Genomic DNA, 16,255 nt, shown 5'->3' with positions numbered 1-16,255 from the left:
GGTAGAGGTCCATATTTCTATATTTCCATTATTTCTTTCTGCCGGAAGGACTTATAACATTTCTTGTAGTGCAGGTCTGCTGGTGGTGAATTCTTTCAGCATTTGTAATGTCTGAAAAAAATCTTTATTTTGTCTTCACTTTTGAAATAGTCTCTGGGAATAGAATTCAAGGTTGTCAGTTTCTTTCAGTACCTAAGAGATGCTGCTCTGCTGTTCACTCATTTGCCTAGTTTCTGACAAGAAATCTGTCATTCTAATCTTTGTTCCTGTGAATATAACATGTGTTTTTGTTCTGCTTTTAAGATTTTCTCTTTAATACTGATTTTGAGCAATTTGGTTATGATGTGCCTTAGATTTCTTCCTGTTTCTTGTGCTTGAAGTTTGTTGAGATTTTTGGGTTTGTGCATTTATTGTTTTCATCAAATTTAGAAAGTTTTTGATCATATTTAGTTTTTCTGCCTCCTCCTGTCTTTGGGGATTCCAATTACTGATACATTTAGGCAGTGTGAAGTTGTTCCATGGGTCAGTGATGGTTTGGGTTTGTTTGAATTTTTTCCCTTTGTATGTTTCATGTCTTCAAGTTCATTAATCTTTTCTTCAGTGTTTATTCTGTAGTTAATCTCATTTGGTAGATTTTTCATTGTCGTTTTATCTCTAGAAATTCAGTTGATTCTTTTTTGAATCACGTCTCTTAATTTTATAAACACTTGGAATATAGTTAGAACAACTATTTGAATGTCCTGTCTTCTAATTCTAACATCTGTGTAAGTTTTAGGTTGGCTTTTCTTGTTATGGGTTGTATTTTCCTAATTCTTTGCGTGCCTGGTAATCTTTTTATTGACTGCCAGACACTGTGTATTTAATATTGTTGGGTGTGGGGTATTTTTGTGTTCTTACAAATATTCTTGGACTTCTGGCAGTCATTTGAGGCAATCGAAAGCTCTTCTCATTTGTTTTCCATCTCTCAAGAAATTGCTGTGCTTTGCTGCCTGATATCTTGAAAACCATTGTTTCATATATTTCATAAGTTGAGTCTGAAAGAGTTTGATCCTCTGGGTTTTGATTTTAAGATTTGTTAGGTGGGACTAAAGCAGTACTCAGCCTAGGATTAATTATTCCCCGTTGCTAAGGTAATACCCTGTTCTATCCAGTGCACTGTAAATAATATAAAGAACTTTAAAAAACAAAACAATTTCAAGTGAGGTGTTGATCTGATGCCTCATCACCCCTGAATACTTCAATGGGCTTTTCTGACAAATATAAAACCACAATCAAACATCAAAATCAGGAAATTAATGTTGATGCATTACTACATTTAAGCCTTAGACCCCATTCAAATTTCAGTAGTCCCTAGTAACATTTTTTTATTATAGCAAAAAGATCCAGTTTAGAATCATACATTGTGTGCAGTTGTCATGTCTCTTTGGATTCCTTCAGTCTGGAAGAGCTCTTTAGACTTTCCTTGATTTCTCTGACCTGACACTTTTAAAGATTACAGGCCAGATTTTTTTTAGATGATCTCTCAATTTGAATTTGTCTGATTGTCTGATGTTTCTTTCTTTTTTCTTTTTTTAAACGATTTTATTTATTTATTTGACAGAGATCACAAGTAGCCAGAGAGGCAGGCAGAGAGAGGGGGGGAAGCAGGCTCCCCACTGAGCAGAGAGCCCGATGCCAGGACCCTGAGATCATGACCTGAGCCAAAGGCAGAGGCTTTAACCCAGTGAGCCACTCAGGCGCCCCTTGTCTGATGTTTTTTAAGATTAGATTGTGGTGAAGCATCTTTGACAGAAATGTCCTGGAAATGATGCTGTTTTCCCATTGCATTCTAATAATTTCTCTCATTACTTACGTTGATCACTTTAATGAGTTGATTAAGGTAGTTTTTGCTAAACTTCTACACTAAAAAGTTACTCTTTTCCCTCTTGCAATTAGTAAATATTTTGTGGGAAGGTACTTTGAAACCATGTAAATGGTCCATTTCTCATTCAGTTTTCAATTCACTTATTTATATCAATGTGGACTCATGGTTTCCTGTTTTATTTGATGAGTTAATAATCTGTTAATGTCCTTACTGAGTTTGATGCTTACATTTCCCCAGATCTGTCCAGTGGGAGTCTTTTCAAGCTGGTCTTTTGACAGTTCCTGTCATTCTTTGAGTACTTCTTTGCTTTCTGACACAATAAGATGTTCCAGCTCATTTTGTACTTTCTCTGCCCTAGCCCTGGAATCAGCTCTTTCCCCGAGGAGCTCTAGTTCCTGTTAGAGAAGAGTTGTATTAGGAACCCAACGTCTGGGTACGAGATATGCTCATTACTATTGGGGATTTTGCTGCTACTAGGCCCTGTCAGTAGACAGAGCCAGGAAATATGCGTATGTTTGAAAGTCAGGTTGCATTTATGTTTTATTTCCTTATCTATATATTTATTGAAAACCTTGAGTTCACACTAATACCTCCAATTCAAACCCAACTCTGTAGAATTCATTCTAGTTTCTTGTTTACTTCATCTGTGAGAAAGCAGGCCCTCTGTACGGGTCTTGGGCCCCTTCATCCCTACCCTATATGGATGGTCTCCTCTTTCACCTTGTTTTCCTAGGATCATCATACCTACTCCTGTAGTTTGATGGACCCCTGCCCTCTCCACTGCCTTGTGGGTACCATGCTCAGACTCTGACTCTCCATCATGCTGAGCAAGCCTGCCCCAAACCCACCTGGACAAACTTTTCATACAGACCCAGGCTTCCACACTGTATTCTAGGAGGACATGCTCCTCACCCTCTTGGCCTCTGACAGCCTTGTACCTCTGGGGGTCACATTCTTCTCCCCACTCATGTTTCAGGCCTGGCCATCCATGTGTTTGGACACATTTCTCATTCCACTCAAGTTCTGGCTCCCCATGCCCGGCTGCTCCCCCTGAATGAATGCCTTCCTTATCCACTTGGATCTGGCATTGTATTGCCAGGCCACCCCTTGGTATGGATAGCCTCCTACCCTGCTCATGCTCTGACATCCCTTGGCAGGGACCTTGAGGGATACTTTCCTCGGCCTGCTCAGGCTCTGACAGTGCACGCTGGGCCATTGCCCACGTGAACGTCTACCTTGCTTTGCCTAGGTAATAACTTTGGGACTAAATTGTTCAGAAAGGACGGAGGAAAAGTTAGGGAAGGGGAGGCTTTTAAATATTTTTTAAGCACAAAAGTGTTAATGAAATAGACATGATCTTTGCAAATGTTATTAATATGGTTGAAGAGTCTATATTTTACACTGTAGCTCAGCACAGTGGAGAATTTCTTTAAACAGTATGGAGTATTGGGGCGCTTGGGTGGCTCAGTTGGTTAGGTGCCTGACTCTTGATTTCGCTCAGGTCGTGATCTCAGGGTCTTGCCATCGGTGCTCAGTGGGTGAGTCTGAGACTCCCTCACCCTCTCCCACTGCCCCTCCACCTGTTCTCACAGGCACACATTCTCTTTCTCTCTGTCTCAAATAAATACATCTTTAAAAAAAAATGTATGGAGTATTTCGCATTGCCGAGGGGTGTGCAGGCACTGTTTTTCTTCTTGGAACTCAGCTAAATTTCTTCCATTAGCTTGCTTTACACAGGGTGGCACGAGAATCTTTCCTATATGAAAAGGTGAAACTTTGCAACTCCTCGCACAGCAGGATCTGTGTATCTTTATTAATCTGATCCTGAGAGCATTATTAGAAATGAAAAGTTAAGTGTAAAACCTTGAAACGACTTGTTTGTATAATTACACAACTAAGTTAATCATTTTCTAACAAGTCTTAACAATGACTGCATTCTTCTATGGAGGTGTTAACTTGTTATGGGTTAGAAAGCACCCTTTGATACAGCATTTTCAGCCTGGAAAAACGGCTTTAATTTCAGAGTTCACTGGAACAAATGGAGACTTGTTGGAAATATTAACACTACCCTTTTGCTTGTTTGTCTGGCTTAAAGGAATCAATGTTTAGTAGGTGATGTTTGCTAGCATGTTCTGAAGTGTATACAGTTTCGATTGACTTTGTTGTCAACTTAAGACAGTTTAACTGCTATGAAGTTTGAAGTAGACTTCTGCTCGCCCTCTGCTCCCTTAGTATGTAAATTTGTAACTAAAGAAACAGTGTGGTGAAGTCAGATCATTAGTCTATAGAGAATAGGTTGCTATTTTGCTTGATAGATATTATCTGGTTTGAAGATTTGATGGCTGTGAAATGAGTAAGGGATCCTAACACGGTGTGTGTTTAAATCTTTAGCTCTAAATAACACTTAAAGGGATGAGGGCCTAGCATTATAGCATGGTTACCATATGCAGGGAAGATTCATTTTATGAGGAGTTAGTGTTATATTTTTCTCCTAATCTCATAATATGTTGTAATTGAGGAAAAGTAGATCCTAATTGAAAGCTGATGATCCAGCAGAGTGATCAATAGCATGATACTCTAAAACAACAACAACAAAAAAACCCATTAAGCTTTCCTGCTGCCTGAATATTGTCAAAGCCTTTGTCTGTTTCGTGACTTCAAGCTGAGTGTACTTAATCATTTTGAGAACATGGCCCTGAGCACTGAGCATGGCCCTTCCAGTGAATCACTGAGAATTGTGTTCAGAAGAGTGGTATTGAATAGAAATGCTCTCTTGGCTTACTTTCAGGCTTCATTCTCCCAGAAGCAAGAACTGAACAGACCTCCCTTCTTTCAAACACATTTTAGCTGTTTGTGTGTCATTTTTCTGTATTTAAGAGCCAAGGCTGTTGTCAGCAGGTGTGACTTATTGATACCTTTGACTCCAAAGGAAGATATCTTTAAAGAGTAACAGTCATGTGTAAGCAGTGTGTATCCAGTAAATTAGCAGGGAGAAGCAGTTACTAGGAGCTGGAAACCACATGTCAGGTGTTGGAGGAAGACTCATTCATCAGACACTTACTATGCCAGGTGTCAGACCAGGGCTATGAGAAGACCGTCGGTGCCCTCAAGAAGCTGCCAGTCTAGAGGGGAAGGTGGATATTTAATCAAAGGGACGTGGGTGGTTCTCCACAGGAATAAGTTGGGAGGGGGGAGCTTTAAACAAATACTGGTGCCTGGAGATTCTGATTTAGTTGTTCTGGGGGTGTGGCCTGGGCATTAGGAGTTTTAAAAGCCCCTTGGGTAATTGTAATTGCGTCAGGGTTGAATGTGGTAAGAATGGCAAGAGTGGGGGAAGCACAGGGTGCCCTAGCAATGTAGAGGAGGGGTACTTAACCCTGTCTGTGCTGTGGCTATGCGGGATTGAGAAAGGCTTTCCAGAAAGGAGGGCGTGCCTGAGCTGAGGCTTGATGAATGAGATTGTCAAGTGCAAAAGACTGGAAAGACTGCTCCTTGCAGAAGCGCATCTGAATAATGTCAGTAATGTCAAATGGTAAAGTGGTTAGAGCTGTTGGATGATTCTTGTTGATTCTGCTACTCCTTTGCTTTGACTTTGGCTAGTTTATCCTGAGTTTCAGTGTTGTCCTCTTTTTTTTTTTTTTAATAGCCATTTTTAAAAAAGATTTTATTTGTCAGAGAGAGCACAAGCAGGGGGAGTGGCAGGCAGAGGGAGCAGCAGGCTCCCCGCTGAGCAAGGAGCCTGATGTGGGACTCAATCCCAGGACCCTGGGATCATGACCTGAGCTGAAGGCAGACACTTAACGGACTGAGCCATCCCGGTGTCCCAGTGTCCTCCTCTTTAGATGGGGGTAAACACACACAGGGTAGTTGAAGATTAACTGAGATAATGCATGTAAAGTGCTTAGTATCATGCCTGGCACACGGAAGCAGTCCATAGTGGAAGTAGAACAGTAACGGTGTTCCTAGTGAACCAGAGCATGGTTTGTTGAGTGGGCCACAGCTAGTTCTGTACAGCTGGATGTTAGGGTACAGGGCTGCAGGAGGTAAGGGTGGGTGGCAAAAAAAAAGTTGCTTGGCAGGTAGGCAGGGTTCCAGATCATTAAGGTATAGAGACGTAAGGCAATTAATAGTGGGATATGGTGGCAGTAGTACCAGGACATTTCCATGGTAATATGTTAAGCTATATCATGAAGTGTTCTGGGAAAACTTGGGTCCATATTGGAAAATTGGCTCTGAATATGGTATTCTCAGCATCATTACGTGTACTGAATTAGCAGTGAGTGTTAATAGGACAGAAATAGGTTTTTCGGTTCCTTTAGCCAAGTAGTTAAAAATATTGAGCATCTTGAGAGGAGTAATGGAGGAAATAAGCAGTCTCAAGGTAGTCTCAGGGACTTTCTGGAAATTGTTAGTCTTCATTGTTTATAGGCTTAATGAAAATATTAAGAGTCTCTTGGCCATTTGCATTTAGAAGAGGCACTTTTAAATTTATTTTTTGATTTGCAAAGAAATAGAAAATGCTTCCATCTGCATTGGGTTCACTGGCCCTTAAAATAACTTATGTATATTTGTTGGTATGTTACATAACTTGTCATAACATTAGTCACCACCTCTTCCATAAGGCAACATGTAAGTGATCATGGATAAGCATGACTATAACTTACAATTATAGTTCAATTTGTTCTTAGTGTTTTAGTCAGCTTTTTGCCTTTTTTTTTTGTAACTGTCATACTCTTTAGCTCCATGTAATAGAACTCTGGCAGGTATTTGAACTGAGTGAAAAACTTAGGTAGTTTTTAAATTATTTTATTTGTTTATTTATTTTAAAAAGATTTTATTTATTTATTTGACAGGGAGATAGAGCACAAGTAGACAGAGTGCTGCAGGCAGAGGGAGGAGGAGAAGCAGGCTCTCTGCTGAATGGGGAGCCTGATGCAGGGCTCGATCCCAGGACCCTTGGGATCATGACCTGAGCCCAAGGCAGCTGCCCAACCAATTGAGCCACCCAGGCGCCCCAGGTAGTTTTATTGTTACTCATTAGAAGAATGAGGCAGTAACTAAGGATAGCAGTAGAAGAGGAGTAAGCTTCAGTCCTACAAATGCTGTTTTTCTTTGAAATCTGTTTTATTGCAAAAGCTCTCTTGATGGATTATTAAGGTATGCCTTAAATTTATTTTGTTTTGTGTACTAAATTATTTGGAGGAAGAATTCCATTTAACTTGATCAGTGGTTCATTCTTTTTTTTTTATTTTATTTATTTATTTGGCAAAGAGAGAGAGATCACAAGTAGGCAGAGAGGCAGGCAGAGAGAGAGAAGGAGGCTCCCTCCTGAGCAGAGAGCCCAATGCAGGGCTCCATCCCAGGACCCTGAGATCATGATCTGAGCCAAACAAAGGCAGAGAGGCTTTAACCTACTGAGCCACCCAGGCGCCCCTCAGTGGTTCATTCTTGAAGTGTGATCACTAGTGCAGCTGCATCAACATTACCTGTTAGTAGACAAGTATTTGGCTACAAGTTAGAAATGCTAATTCTTGGGCTTTCCCCGCCTCCTTCCCCCCCAAACTTTGAAGTAGGGCTGAAATCTCTCTTTTCATATGCTGAAATTTGAGAATCATGGGAGTCTATAATCACACCTATCATTTATTGAAATCTTTCAGACCCTAGGAAAGGCCAGTCTGTACTTCCTTTATTCCTTCTTTTCTGCTCAGTATTTGATTCTGGCTGTGTCCCAGGCACTGTTTAGGTACCTGGGAAGCACTAGTGGGTATGATCGACAAAATCCTTCTCCTGCAAGTTTACATTCATAGGAGGGAGACTGACAATGACCAAGATTGTGATAGGTATGCTGTGGAAAATTAAAATGAGATGGCAGAGAGAGTATTGGGGAAGGTCTTTCTGAGTTGAAATAGAAGCTGAGTTTTGAATGACAGGAAGGGGTACCTTTATGAAGATGGATGCAAAGGCCTGTTATATAGGAATGAATTTGGTGTGTTTGAGGAGCTGAAGGAAGGACAGTGTGCCTCGAGTGCAGTGAGCAAGGGGAAAAAGATATGAAATGAAGTTGGAGAGAGAGGGAGAGGCTGGAGCATGTAGACCTTGTAAGGACTTTTTTTACCCCCCATCCCCAGTTTTTTGTTTTTGTTTTTGTTTTTTTAATTGTAAAATACATGTGAAATTTACCATCTTAATCATTTTTGGCGGTATTCAGTTCAGGGGTACTAAAGCTGTGTACGCTGTGGTGTAGCCATGCCCATCATCCATCTCTAGAACCAAGACTTTGACTTTGGGTGATGGGGGACATGTCAGGGAGGTTTTAGGTAAAGGACTGACCTAAACTGACCTTTCCAATAAAAGGATTACTGACCAAAGTTGAAATCTGATCAAAGGAGGGCCAGAGAGGAAGCAGCAAGATCAGTCAGGAGAGTGTTGCAGTCGTCAAGGTGAGGTTGTGATCTGGCAAGGACCGTAGCGTTGGGGATGCTGAGAAGCATTCAGATTCTGGATGTATTTTGATGATCAAATCAATAGAACCTGCTGATTGTGACATGTAAATGATTGCGGCATATAGATAAAGGAGGTGTCAAAGATGATACCAAGTGGTTGTTTTAAATCTAAATAATTGGTGGAATTCAAGCGACGCAGGTTTGAGGAAGAAAAGTGCCATTTGCTAAATTAGAAGTGCTTCTTGAATACCCAAACAGGGATGTTGAGTAGGCAGTTGGATAAGGGCATCTGGAGTTAGGGAAGAAGTCAGGTTGGAGACATGATTTTGGGGCTTGTCAGCATTTGCATGGTAATTAAAGCCATGAGGCTGAATGAGATCATCTAAGTAATGAGTGGGGAGAGGGAGAGGTCCAGGACTAAATTTGAGGGTAGGAGAGGTTACATGAGAACGATGTAACAAAGGAGCAGCCAGTAAGGTAGGAAGAGAACCAACAGAGAACGATGCCCTGCAAGACAGGAGAAGAAAGTGTTTCAGGGAGGGAAAAGTCTGTCAATTATGTCAAATGCTGCTGAGACATTGAGTAAGACGAGCCCTGAGAATTGGCCATTTTATTTATTTATTTATTTATTTTTATTGTGTTATGTTAGTCACCATTCAGTACATCATTAGTGTTTGATGTAGTGTTTCATGATTCACTATTTGTGTATAACACCCAGTGCTCCATGCAATTCGTGCCCTCCTTAATACCCACCACCAGGCTCTCCTCCCTTCTAAAACCTTCAATTTGTTTCCCGGAGTCCATAGGTTCTCATGGTTCCTCTCCCACTCCCAATTTCTCTCCCTTCATTTTTCCCTTCCTTCTCCTAATGTCCTCCGTGCTATTCCTTATGTTCCACGAATAAGTGAAACCATATGACTATTAACTTTCTCTGTTTGACTTATTTCACTTAGCTTAATCTCCTCCAGTCCCATCCATGTTGATGCAAAAGTTGGGTATTCATCCATTCTGATGGCTGAGTACTATTCCATTGTGTATATGGACCACATCTTCTCTATCCATTCATCTGTTGAAGGACATCTTGGCTCCTTCCACAGTTTGGCTATTGTGGGCATTGCTGCTATGAACATTGGGGTGCATATGGCTCTTCTTTTCACTACATCTGTATCTTTGGGGTGAATATCCAATAGTGTAATTGCTGTGTCATAGGGTAGCTCTATTTTTAATTTTTTTGAGGAACCTCCACACTGTTTTCCAGAGTGGCTATACAAACTTGCATTCCCACCAACTGTGTAAGAGGGTTCCCCTTTCTCCACAGCTTCTCCAACATTTGTTGTTTCTTGCCCTGTCGATTTTTGCCATTCTAACTGGTGTAAGATGGTATCTCATTGTGGTTTTGATTTTAATTTCCCTGATGGCTAATAATGATGAACACTTCATGTGTCTGTTAGGACAGTTGGCCATTTTAGTACATTTTAGCAATGTGGTCGTTGGTAATCATGACAGGTTGTTTCAGTGCTGTGGCGGGTTCAGAAGCCTGGCTGAAGTGTGTTAGAGAAAGGGAGAAGCAGCAGAGAAAGTGAGTATAGACCATGTTAGGCCAGTCTTCACTTAGAGATATAGCAGGTCTGTACAAAATGCCTTAACCTAATGGCACAGGTTAATTAATTAGAGCTCCAGTGTTAAAAACAAAACAAAACAAAACAAAACCCCACTTGTTATGTAACATCTTTCTATGCGTGTGTTTGTTATTTCAGTTTTCCAAATGAAATTTTGAGATGAAATTCAGCCAGTTGCAAAATGAGCTTAAGAAAGCTATGTTGATTTAAAAAGTTTTTAAAAATTTTTAAAAAGATTTTATTTGTCAGAGAGAGAAGAAGCAGGGGGAGTGGCAGGCAGAGGGAGAAGCAGGCTCCCTGCTAAGCAAGGAGTCTGACCTGACCTGAGCCAAAGGAAGATGCTTAACCAACTGAGCCACCCAGGTGTCCCAAAGTTTTCTTTTAAAAATTGATTTATTTTGGAGCGAGGAAGTGCAAGTTCAGGGGGAGGGGCAGAGGGGGAGAGAGAGAGAGAGAGAGTCCTAAGCTGACTCCGTGCTCTCAGCTCAGAGCCCAACATGGAGCTCAATCTCATGACCCTGAAATCATGACCTGAGCTGAAACCAAGAGTTGGACACTCAACCAACTGCGCCACCCAGGCACCCCAAGAAGGCTGTGTTTAGATTTTAGAAGGAGTCTTCCTGATGCTCTTTAAATAGCCTTAGAACATTCTTGTCTTCAATAAAACACTCTACTTTGAGATCATTTGAACGAAAGGGATGTTTCCCTAAGACATTTTCCACAATGTTTGGCAGCCAAAGGAGGCTAACTTGATAGACCTTTTTGTATCCTCCTGCAGGGAAAACACACAAAAATTTTAAGGCTCTTTTAAAACTTCAATTTACTTTGTTTTATTTAGCCTATTAAGTAAAACATTCTACTTTATTGTCTGATTTTCTTTTTAAAAGATTTTATTTATTTATTTGACAGAGACGGACACAGCGAGAGAGGGAACACAAGCAGGGGGAGTGGGAGAGGGAGAAGCAGACTCCCCGCTGAGCAGGGAGCCCGATGTGGGGCTTGGTCCCAGGACTCTGGGGTCATGACCTGAGCCGAAGGCAGACGCTTAACGACTGAGCCAACCCAGGCGCCCCTATTGTCTGATTTTTAAAATTGTATTTGACTAGGTGTATGTAAATACCTTGAACTTTAGAGCAGCCAACTCTTTCCACTGTAGGTACTTAAAGCAAAAGCTTAAATTTCTCTTCAGGGAAGGAATGATGATCCTTCACAAGAGAAATGGATTCCTGATTGACAAAACACACATTTTTCTACTCCTAAGGAAGTAGAAGGAATATTAACCTGTTTATTGAATCTCAGATGCCATTATTTGTAAAATGTACCATTATGTGTATTACTAAGGAGGAAAAAAAATGCTGCCATTTAGCATTGTCAGATGCAGTAGATTGTAAGAGATGTGGGAATGTGGGGGGAAAAGTTCATCTTAGAATCAATGAAGCACAGAATTTGAGCCCCAGGAGGGTGAATTCTGGCTGTGGCTGTGTTTCTAACTAGCTGTGGCCCCGCCGCCAAGTCACATAGAATCTCTTTGCCTCAGGTTCCTCACCTGTATGGTGAGAATAATAATAACCGATCTACCTACCTTATAGGATTATGAGGATGAAATGAGATGAATGATTTACTTTGAGAAGTGGAATCTGCTGGGCAAATTCAGGGTATTTATTTGATTGAAAGTAACTGTTAGATCTGTTTGGGTGACACAAAGTTTCTGAGCCTTGTTGTGAGGTTTAAAATAGAATTCCGTTACAGACGTTTGAAAGTCTAACATTTTCTTCTAAACCATTTTCATTCAATCTGGAAATACCTTTTTATTGTAGTTTCAGAATCAAAGAGAAAACTCAAAGCTAATATAACCCTATGTTCTCATCATTCAGAATTAACAACTGTTAATATTCTGTTAGTGCTGTGATCTTTTTCAGGCTTATTATGAAATATTTATGGCATAAAGAGGTAAAAGGATATAATAATGAAGTGTCATATACTTGCCATTGCCAGTACGCGTGAAGCCCCCTATGTGGAATTGGCATCTTGTATTTAGATTAGCATCCTGTCTTCATAATAGCCTAGTGATTTAGGATACTGTTTCTCTTGTTTCAGTCTTTAAAACCTATAAATAAGCAAGCTGACTGCATCATATGTTTTATCCTGGACTATGCGGGAGAAGCTACTTTGTGCTAATGTTGCCTTGGTTTGAGTTTCCTCAGAATTCTGGTTATGGCTTTGGAGGTACAGCTGTGTAAATTCAAAACATGACTCCTGTGAAATCATAATCATATTTGTCAGCCATTATACCTGGACAGTTTTTGTATGTTTTAAGTTTCTCGGTAATTCTTCTGGTTAGGTGTTTTCATTTTTTTTTTTTTTCTTAAGTGTTTTTATTCACTTGAGAGAAGAGAGAGGGAGCACAACTGGTGGCGGGCGGGGGGGTGTTGTACAGGCAGAGGGAGAGGGAGAAGCAGACTCCCCACTGAGCAGGGAGCCCAACATGGAGCTTGATCCCAGGACGCTGAGATATGACCTGAGCTGAAGGCAGATGCTTAACTGACGGGGCCACCCAGGCACCCCAGGTGTTTTCATCTTATAGATTAGGAAGGCATGTCTCAGAGAAGTTGAGTAACTTGGCCAAAGCTCCACAGCTATTAAGTTTTGGAGCTAAAGATTTTAAGTAAGGTCTGCCTTATACCACAGCCCACATGTTCTATACCATGCTGCCTTGATCCTTGTCGGTAATCACAGTCTGTTTCTTTTGTAGGCAGAACCCAGAGACCACGTTTGAAGTCTATGTTGAAGTGGCCTATCCGAGGACGGGTGGCACTCTTTCAGGTATTTGCATGTTTGGTTATGATCTGTGTTTATCGTATGAGATAGCTGTGCAGGACATCGCCTCTTGGCCTTTTGGCTAAGATCAGGTGGAGAGAGCTGTGCACGTGGGATATGTGAATATTCTAAACTGTGACTTATCTTTCAATATATTTAATTGTCTTCCCTTTTTATTTCGCATCATCCTAAGGAATGGAGAATAAGCATAGTCAACAATTTAAGTCACTACTATATCAAGCTTGAAGTATGGCTCTATTCACTGTAATCATTGCGTTTTGGTTTGTATCTTTCACACATGCCTTGAAGTCAGCTGCTTAGTATGAAATATTGTCACCTTGCTAATGAGGAAGGCTTAGAATTAGGTTACAAAATAATATGAAGGGAAAGCTCTGCCACTAAATTGGAAGGAGATGTTTGAAATGGATTTAGTGTAGTAAATTTTATGTCTGCTGGTAAAAGTTGGAAATTAGCTGAAGGAAAAGCCTCCTCTGGCTTTAGCTTTTGGACTGATTTGGACGTGTTTTCCTGGACAACAGGGTCTTAGTTAAGGTTAGAGTATCTTGCAAAGACTGAGTATATTCTCAACTAAAATCCTTCTTGGTTAATGAGAAAAAAATAACCCTATAACCTAGTATTCTTTTTCTTGGTACCTAGGAGTGATGCATTTGCCAGAGGTATGTCAGGAGCAGCTCTTGGTCCACACACACAAACAGTTGTGTGTATTACTTGGTGTTTAGGGAAAGTGAATTTACTTGGATTAGAAACTTGGAGTAATCAGGATTCCAGTGATAGTTATGCTCTCAACTGGCTATGCAACATTTTCTATTTCATTATGTTAGACTGTAAAACTCATAAAATAGCTACCTTTTATTGAGTATCTGTTCTGTTGTCCTATGTGCTGGACATTTTATCCTTATAATACAACCCTTTAAAGATAGTTGGGTGGCATCTCCATTATACCTATGAGAAAACAGAATCTCCAGTCAAATTATTTACCAAGAGGGGCTCCTGGGTGGCTCAGTGGGTTAAAGCCTCTGCCTTCGTCTCAGGTTGTGATCCCGGGGTCCTGGTATCAAGCCCTGCATCGGGCTCTCTGCTCGGCAGGGAGCCTGCTTCCTCCTCTCTCTCTGCCTGTCTCTCCTCCTACTTGTGATCTCTGTCTGTCAAATAAATAAACTAAATCTTAAAAAAAAAAAAAGATTATTTACCAAGATCACACGGCCACTGTGTGGAATAACCAGGATTTTTGGTTCAAGTCTTCTTTACTCTGCTAAGTTGCTACCTCGAGGGTCGTGACCGAGTTGGGCACATCTCTTCATGTCATCCACAGGGCTTTGCATGATGCCACTAACATTTGTTAAATGAATGAATTTCTCTCTCTCTCTCTTTTTTTTTTTTTTTTTTAAGATTTTATCCATTTATTTGACAGAGATCACAAGTAGGCAGAGAGGCAGGCAGAGAGAGAGAGGGGTGAAGTAGGCTCCCCGGTGAGCAGAGAGCCTGATGTGGGCCTCGATCCCAGGACCCTGAGATCATGACTGAGCCGAAGGCAGAGGCTTAACCCACTGAGCCACCCAGGCGCCCCCTCCTAAGAATTTTCATACGTAACTCTAGTATAGTTATTGAAAGGAGAGAATTTAATGTTGATATAATGTCAGTTGTCCCTGTTTAAATTCAATCAGTTTTGCCAATAGTATCCTTTACAGCATTTTCCTTTCTGATCCAGAATCTGATTAGTCAGGATCACGCAGTCCGTTCAGCTTCATATGTATTTAGTTTCTTTCAGTAAGTAATAGTTTTGCAGCCATTCTTTACTTTTTATCACAGACATGTTTTGAAGAATTTAGGTCTGTTGTTTTGCAGAAGGTCTCTAGATTTGGAGCTGATCATATCCTCATGATTAGATTTGGGTTATGAAATGTTGGCAGGTGTCTCTGTGTTACTGTGTATCATACAAACAGGCACGTGATGTCTATCCCTTATTCGTGCAAAAAAAGTACGTGGAACTTACATTTATAGTTTAGCAAATAATGATCATGTGCCCAAGTTACTGCTCTCCAGGGTAAGAAATACAATGTCGCCTGGGTGTAAGGAAATACTGTTACTGCAGGAAGGCTCCCTCCTCTCGCCCTGTGCTTTAGTGGGCTCTGCTTTGGCCGTCTTCCATGGGGCAGAGTCTGTGGGGCCTGTGGGACATGCCTGCTTAGAGACTGAACCTTTCCATGGTAGACCATACTTTAAATACCAAGGATCTCAGAATTTCCTGCCCGAAGGGCCCTGAGTTTGTTTCCAGAGCCTGTGTGAGTCCCTTTCCTGGGGTCCATACTTCTGAGGGTGGGCGTGGCTGCTGGTCTATACAAGGGATGGCCTAAGTGTGGCTGTGTGTGGAGAGTAGGGTATGGAATAGAGCTTGGACTTGTGAGTGGAGGTGGCTGCATGCTTGTGTGTGAGGTCCTTGGCTGTGTGGGATGGAGAAGAGGACGATGGGAGATGGACCAGTGGCCAGTTCTCCCTGGACCACCATGTTTCTGCATGGAACTCTGGGGGAATCCCAGAATTCTCTGTATGAATCTGGCTTTCCAGGCAGTTATAAAGGTATGTTTATCATGATAGGATAGAAGATATTTATATTTTGTAAGTCGTTTCATATCTGTTATGTATTAACACATAGGGTATGAGGGCCTCTATGTGTACTCTTTCTGAGGCCTTGTAAGTGTTGGAGTTGGGTTTGGTTGGCACCCCAGAGTTCCCCCCTTTCCTTTCTCCAGAGGGAACTACTATCCTGACTTTTATGATAATCATTTGTTTTTCTTTATAGTTTTATGACCTAAGCATACCTCCTTGAAAAATATAATTTAGTGCTTGCTTCTGAATTTTACAGAAACAGAACTATTCTTTGGGTACTTTTGCTACTTTTTTTTGCTCAAGATTATGTTTGTAAGGGTTCTTTATGTTGTGTGTAGCTGTAGTCATTCATTTTCATTACTGTGTAATACACTAGGATTATATCACAATTTATCCATTCTGTTGAAAACACTTGAAGTTGTTCGCAGTTTTGGGCTATTACAAGCAATGCCGCCGTAGTCATTCTTCATACGTGAATCCTGGCACACTTAAATGTATTTTTCTTAGGATAGATACCATACTTGGTTACTGGATCATGATAACCTGTTTTTCAAAATTGTGCTCGTCTACACTCCCTCCAGCAGTGTTTGATAGTCCTTAACTGCTGTACAGTTTCATCAGTCCTTGGTACAGTTAGATGTGTTGATTTTTGTCAACCTCATCGTTATATAGCAGTATCTCCTTGTTTTTATTTGCATTTTCCTGATAACTAATGAGACCAAGCACCTTCTGCTTATGGCTTATTTTTTAAAGTGATTTTCAAGTCTCTTGGCTCATTTTTCTTAATGAGTTTTCTACCTTTTTTTTCTCATTGATTTGTAAGCTTATATTATGGATACTAATTATCTTATTGTATGTATTACAAATGTCTTCTTCCACTCTGT

General features: G+C 40.8%; 1 protein-coding gene across 1 annotated transcript in view; it reads left to right on the top strand.

Annotated features, from left to right (window-relative positions):
* The window catches only part of DENND1A (DENN domain containing 1A), a 494,905-nt gene that overhangs the window by 26,999 nt on the left and 451,651 nt on the right, over positions 1-16,255 (top strand). Inside the window, exon 2 of the mRNA XM_080819425.1 lies at positions 12,679-12,749. Within this exon, the coding sequence (XP_080675551.1) occupies positions 12,679-12,749 (71 nt within the window). The remainder of the gene's footprint in view (positions 1-12,678; positions 12,750-16,255) is intronic.

The sequence above is a fragment of the Martes martes genome (genome assembly GCF_963455335.1).
Source record: "Martes martes genome assembly, chromosome: 12".
In the NCBI taxonomy this organism is placed as follows: Eukaryota; Metazoa; Chordata; class Mammalia; order Carnivora; family Mustelidae; genus Martes; species Martes martes.
This window is presented reverse-complemented; position numbering and strand designations above follow the sequence as displayed.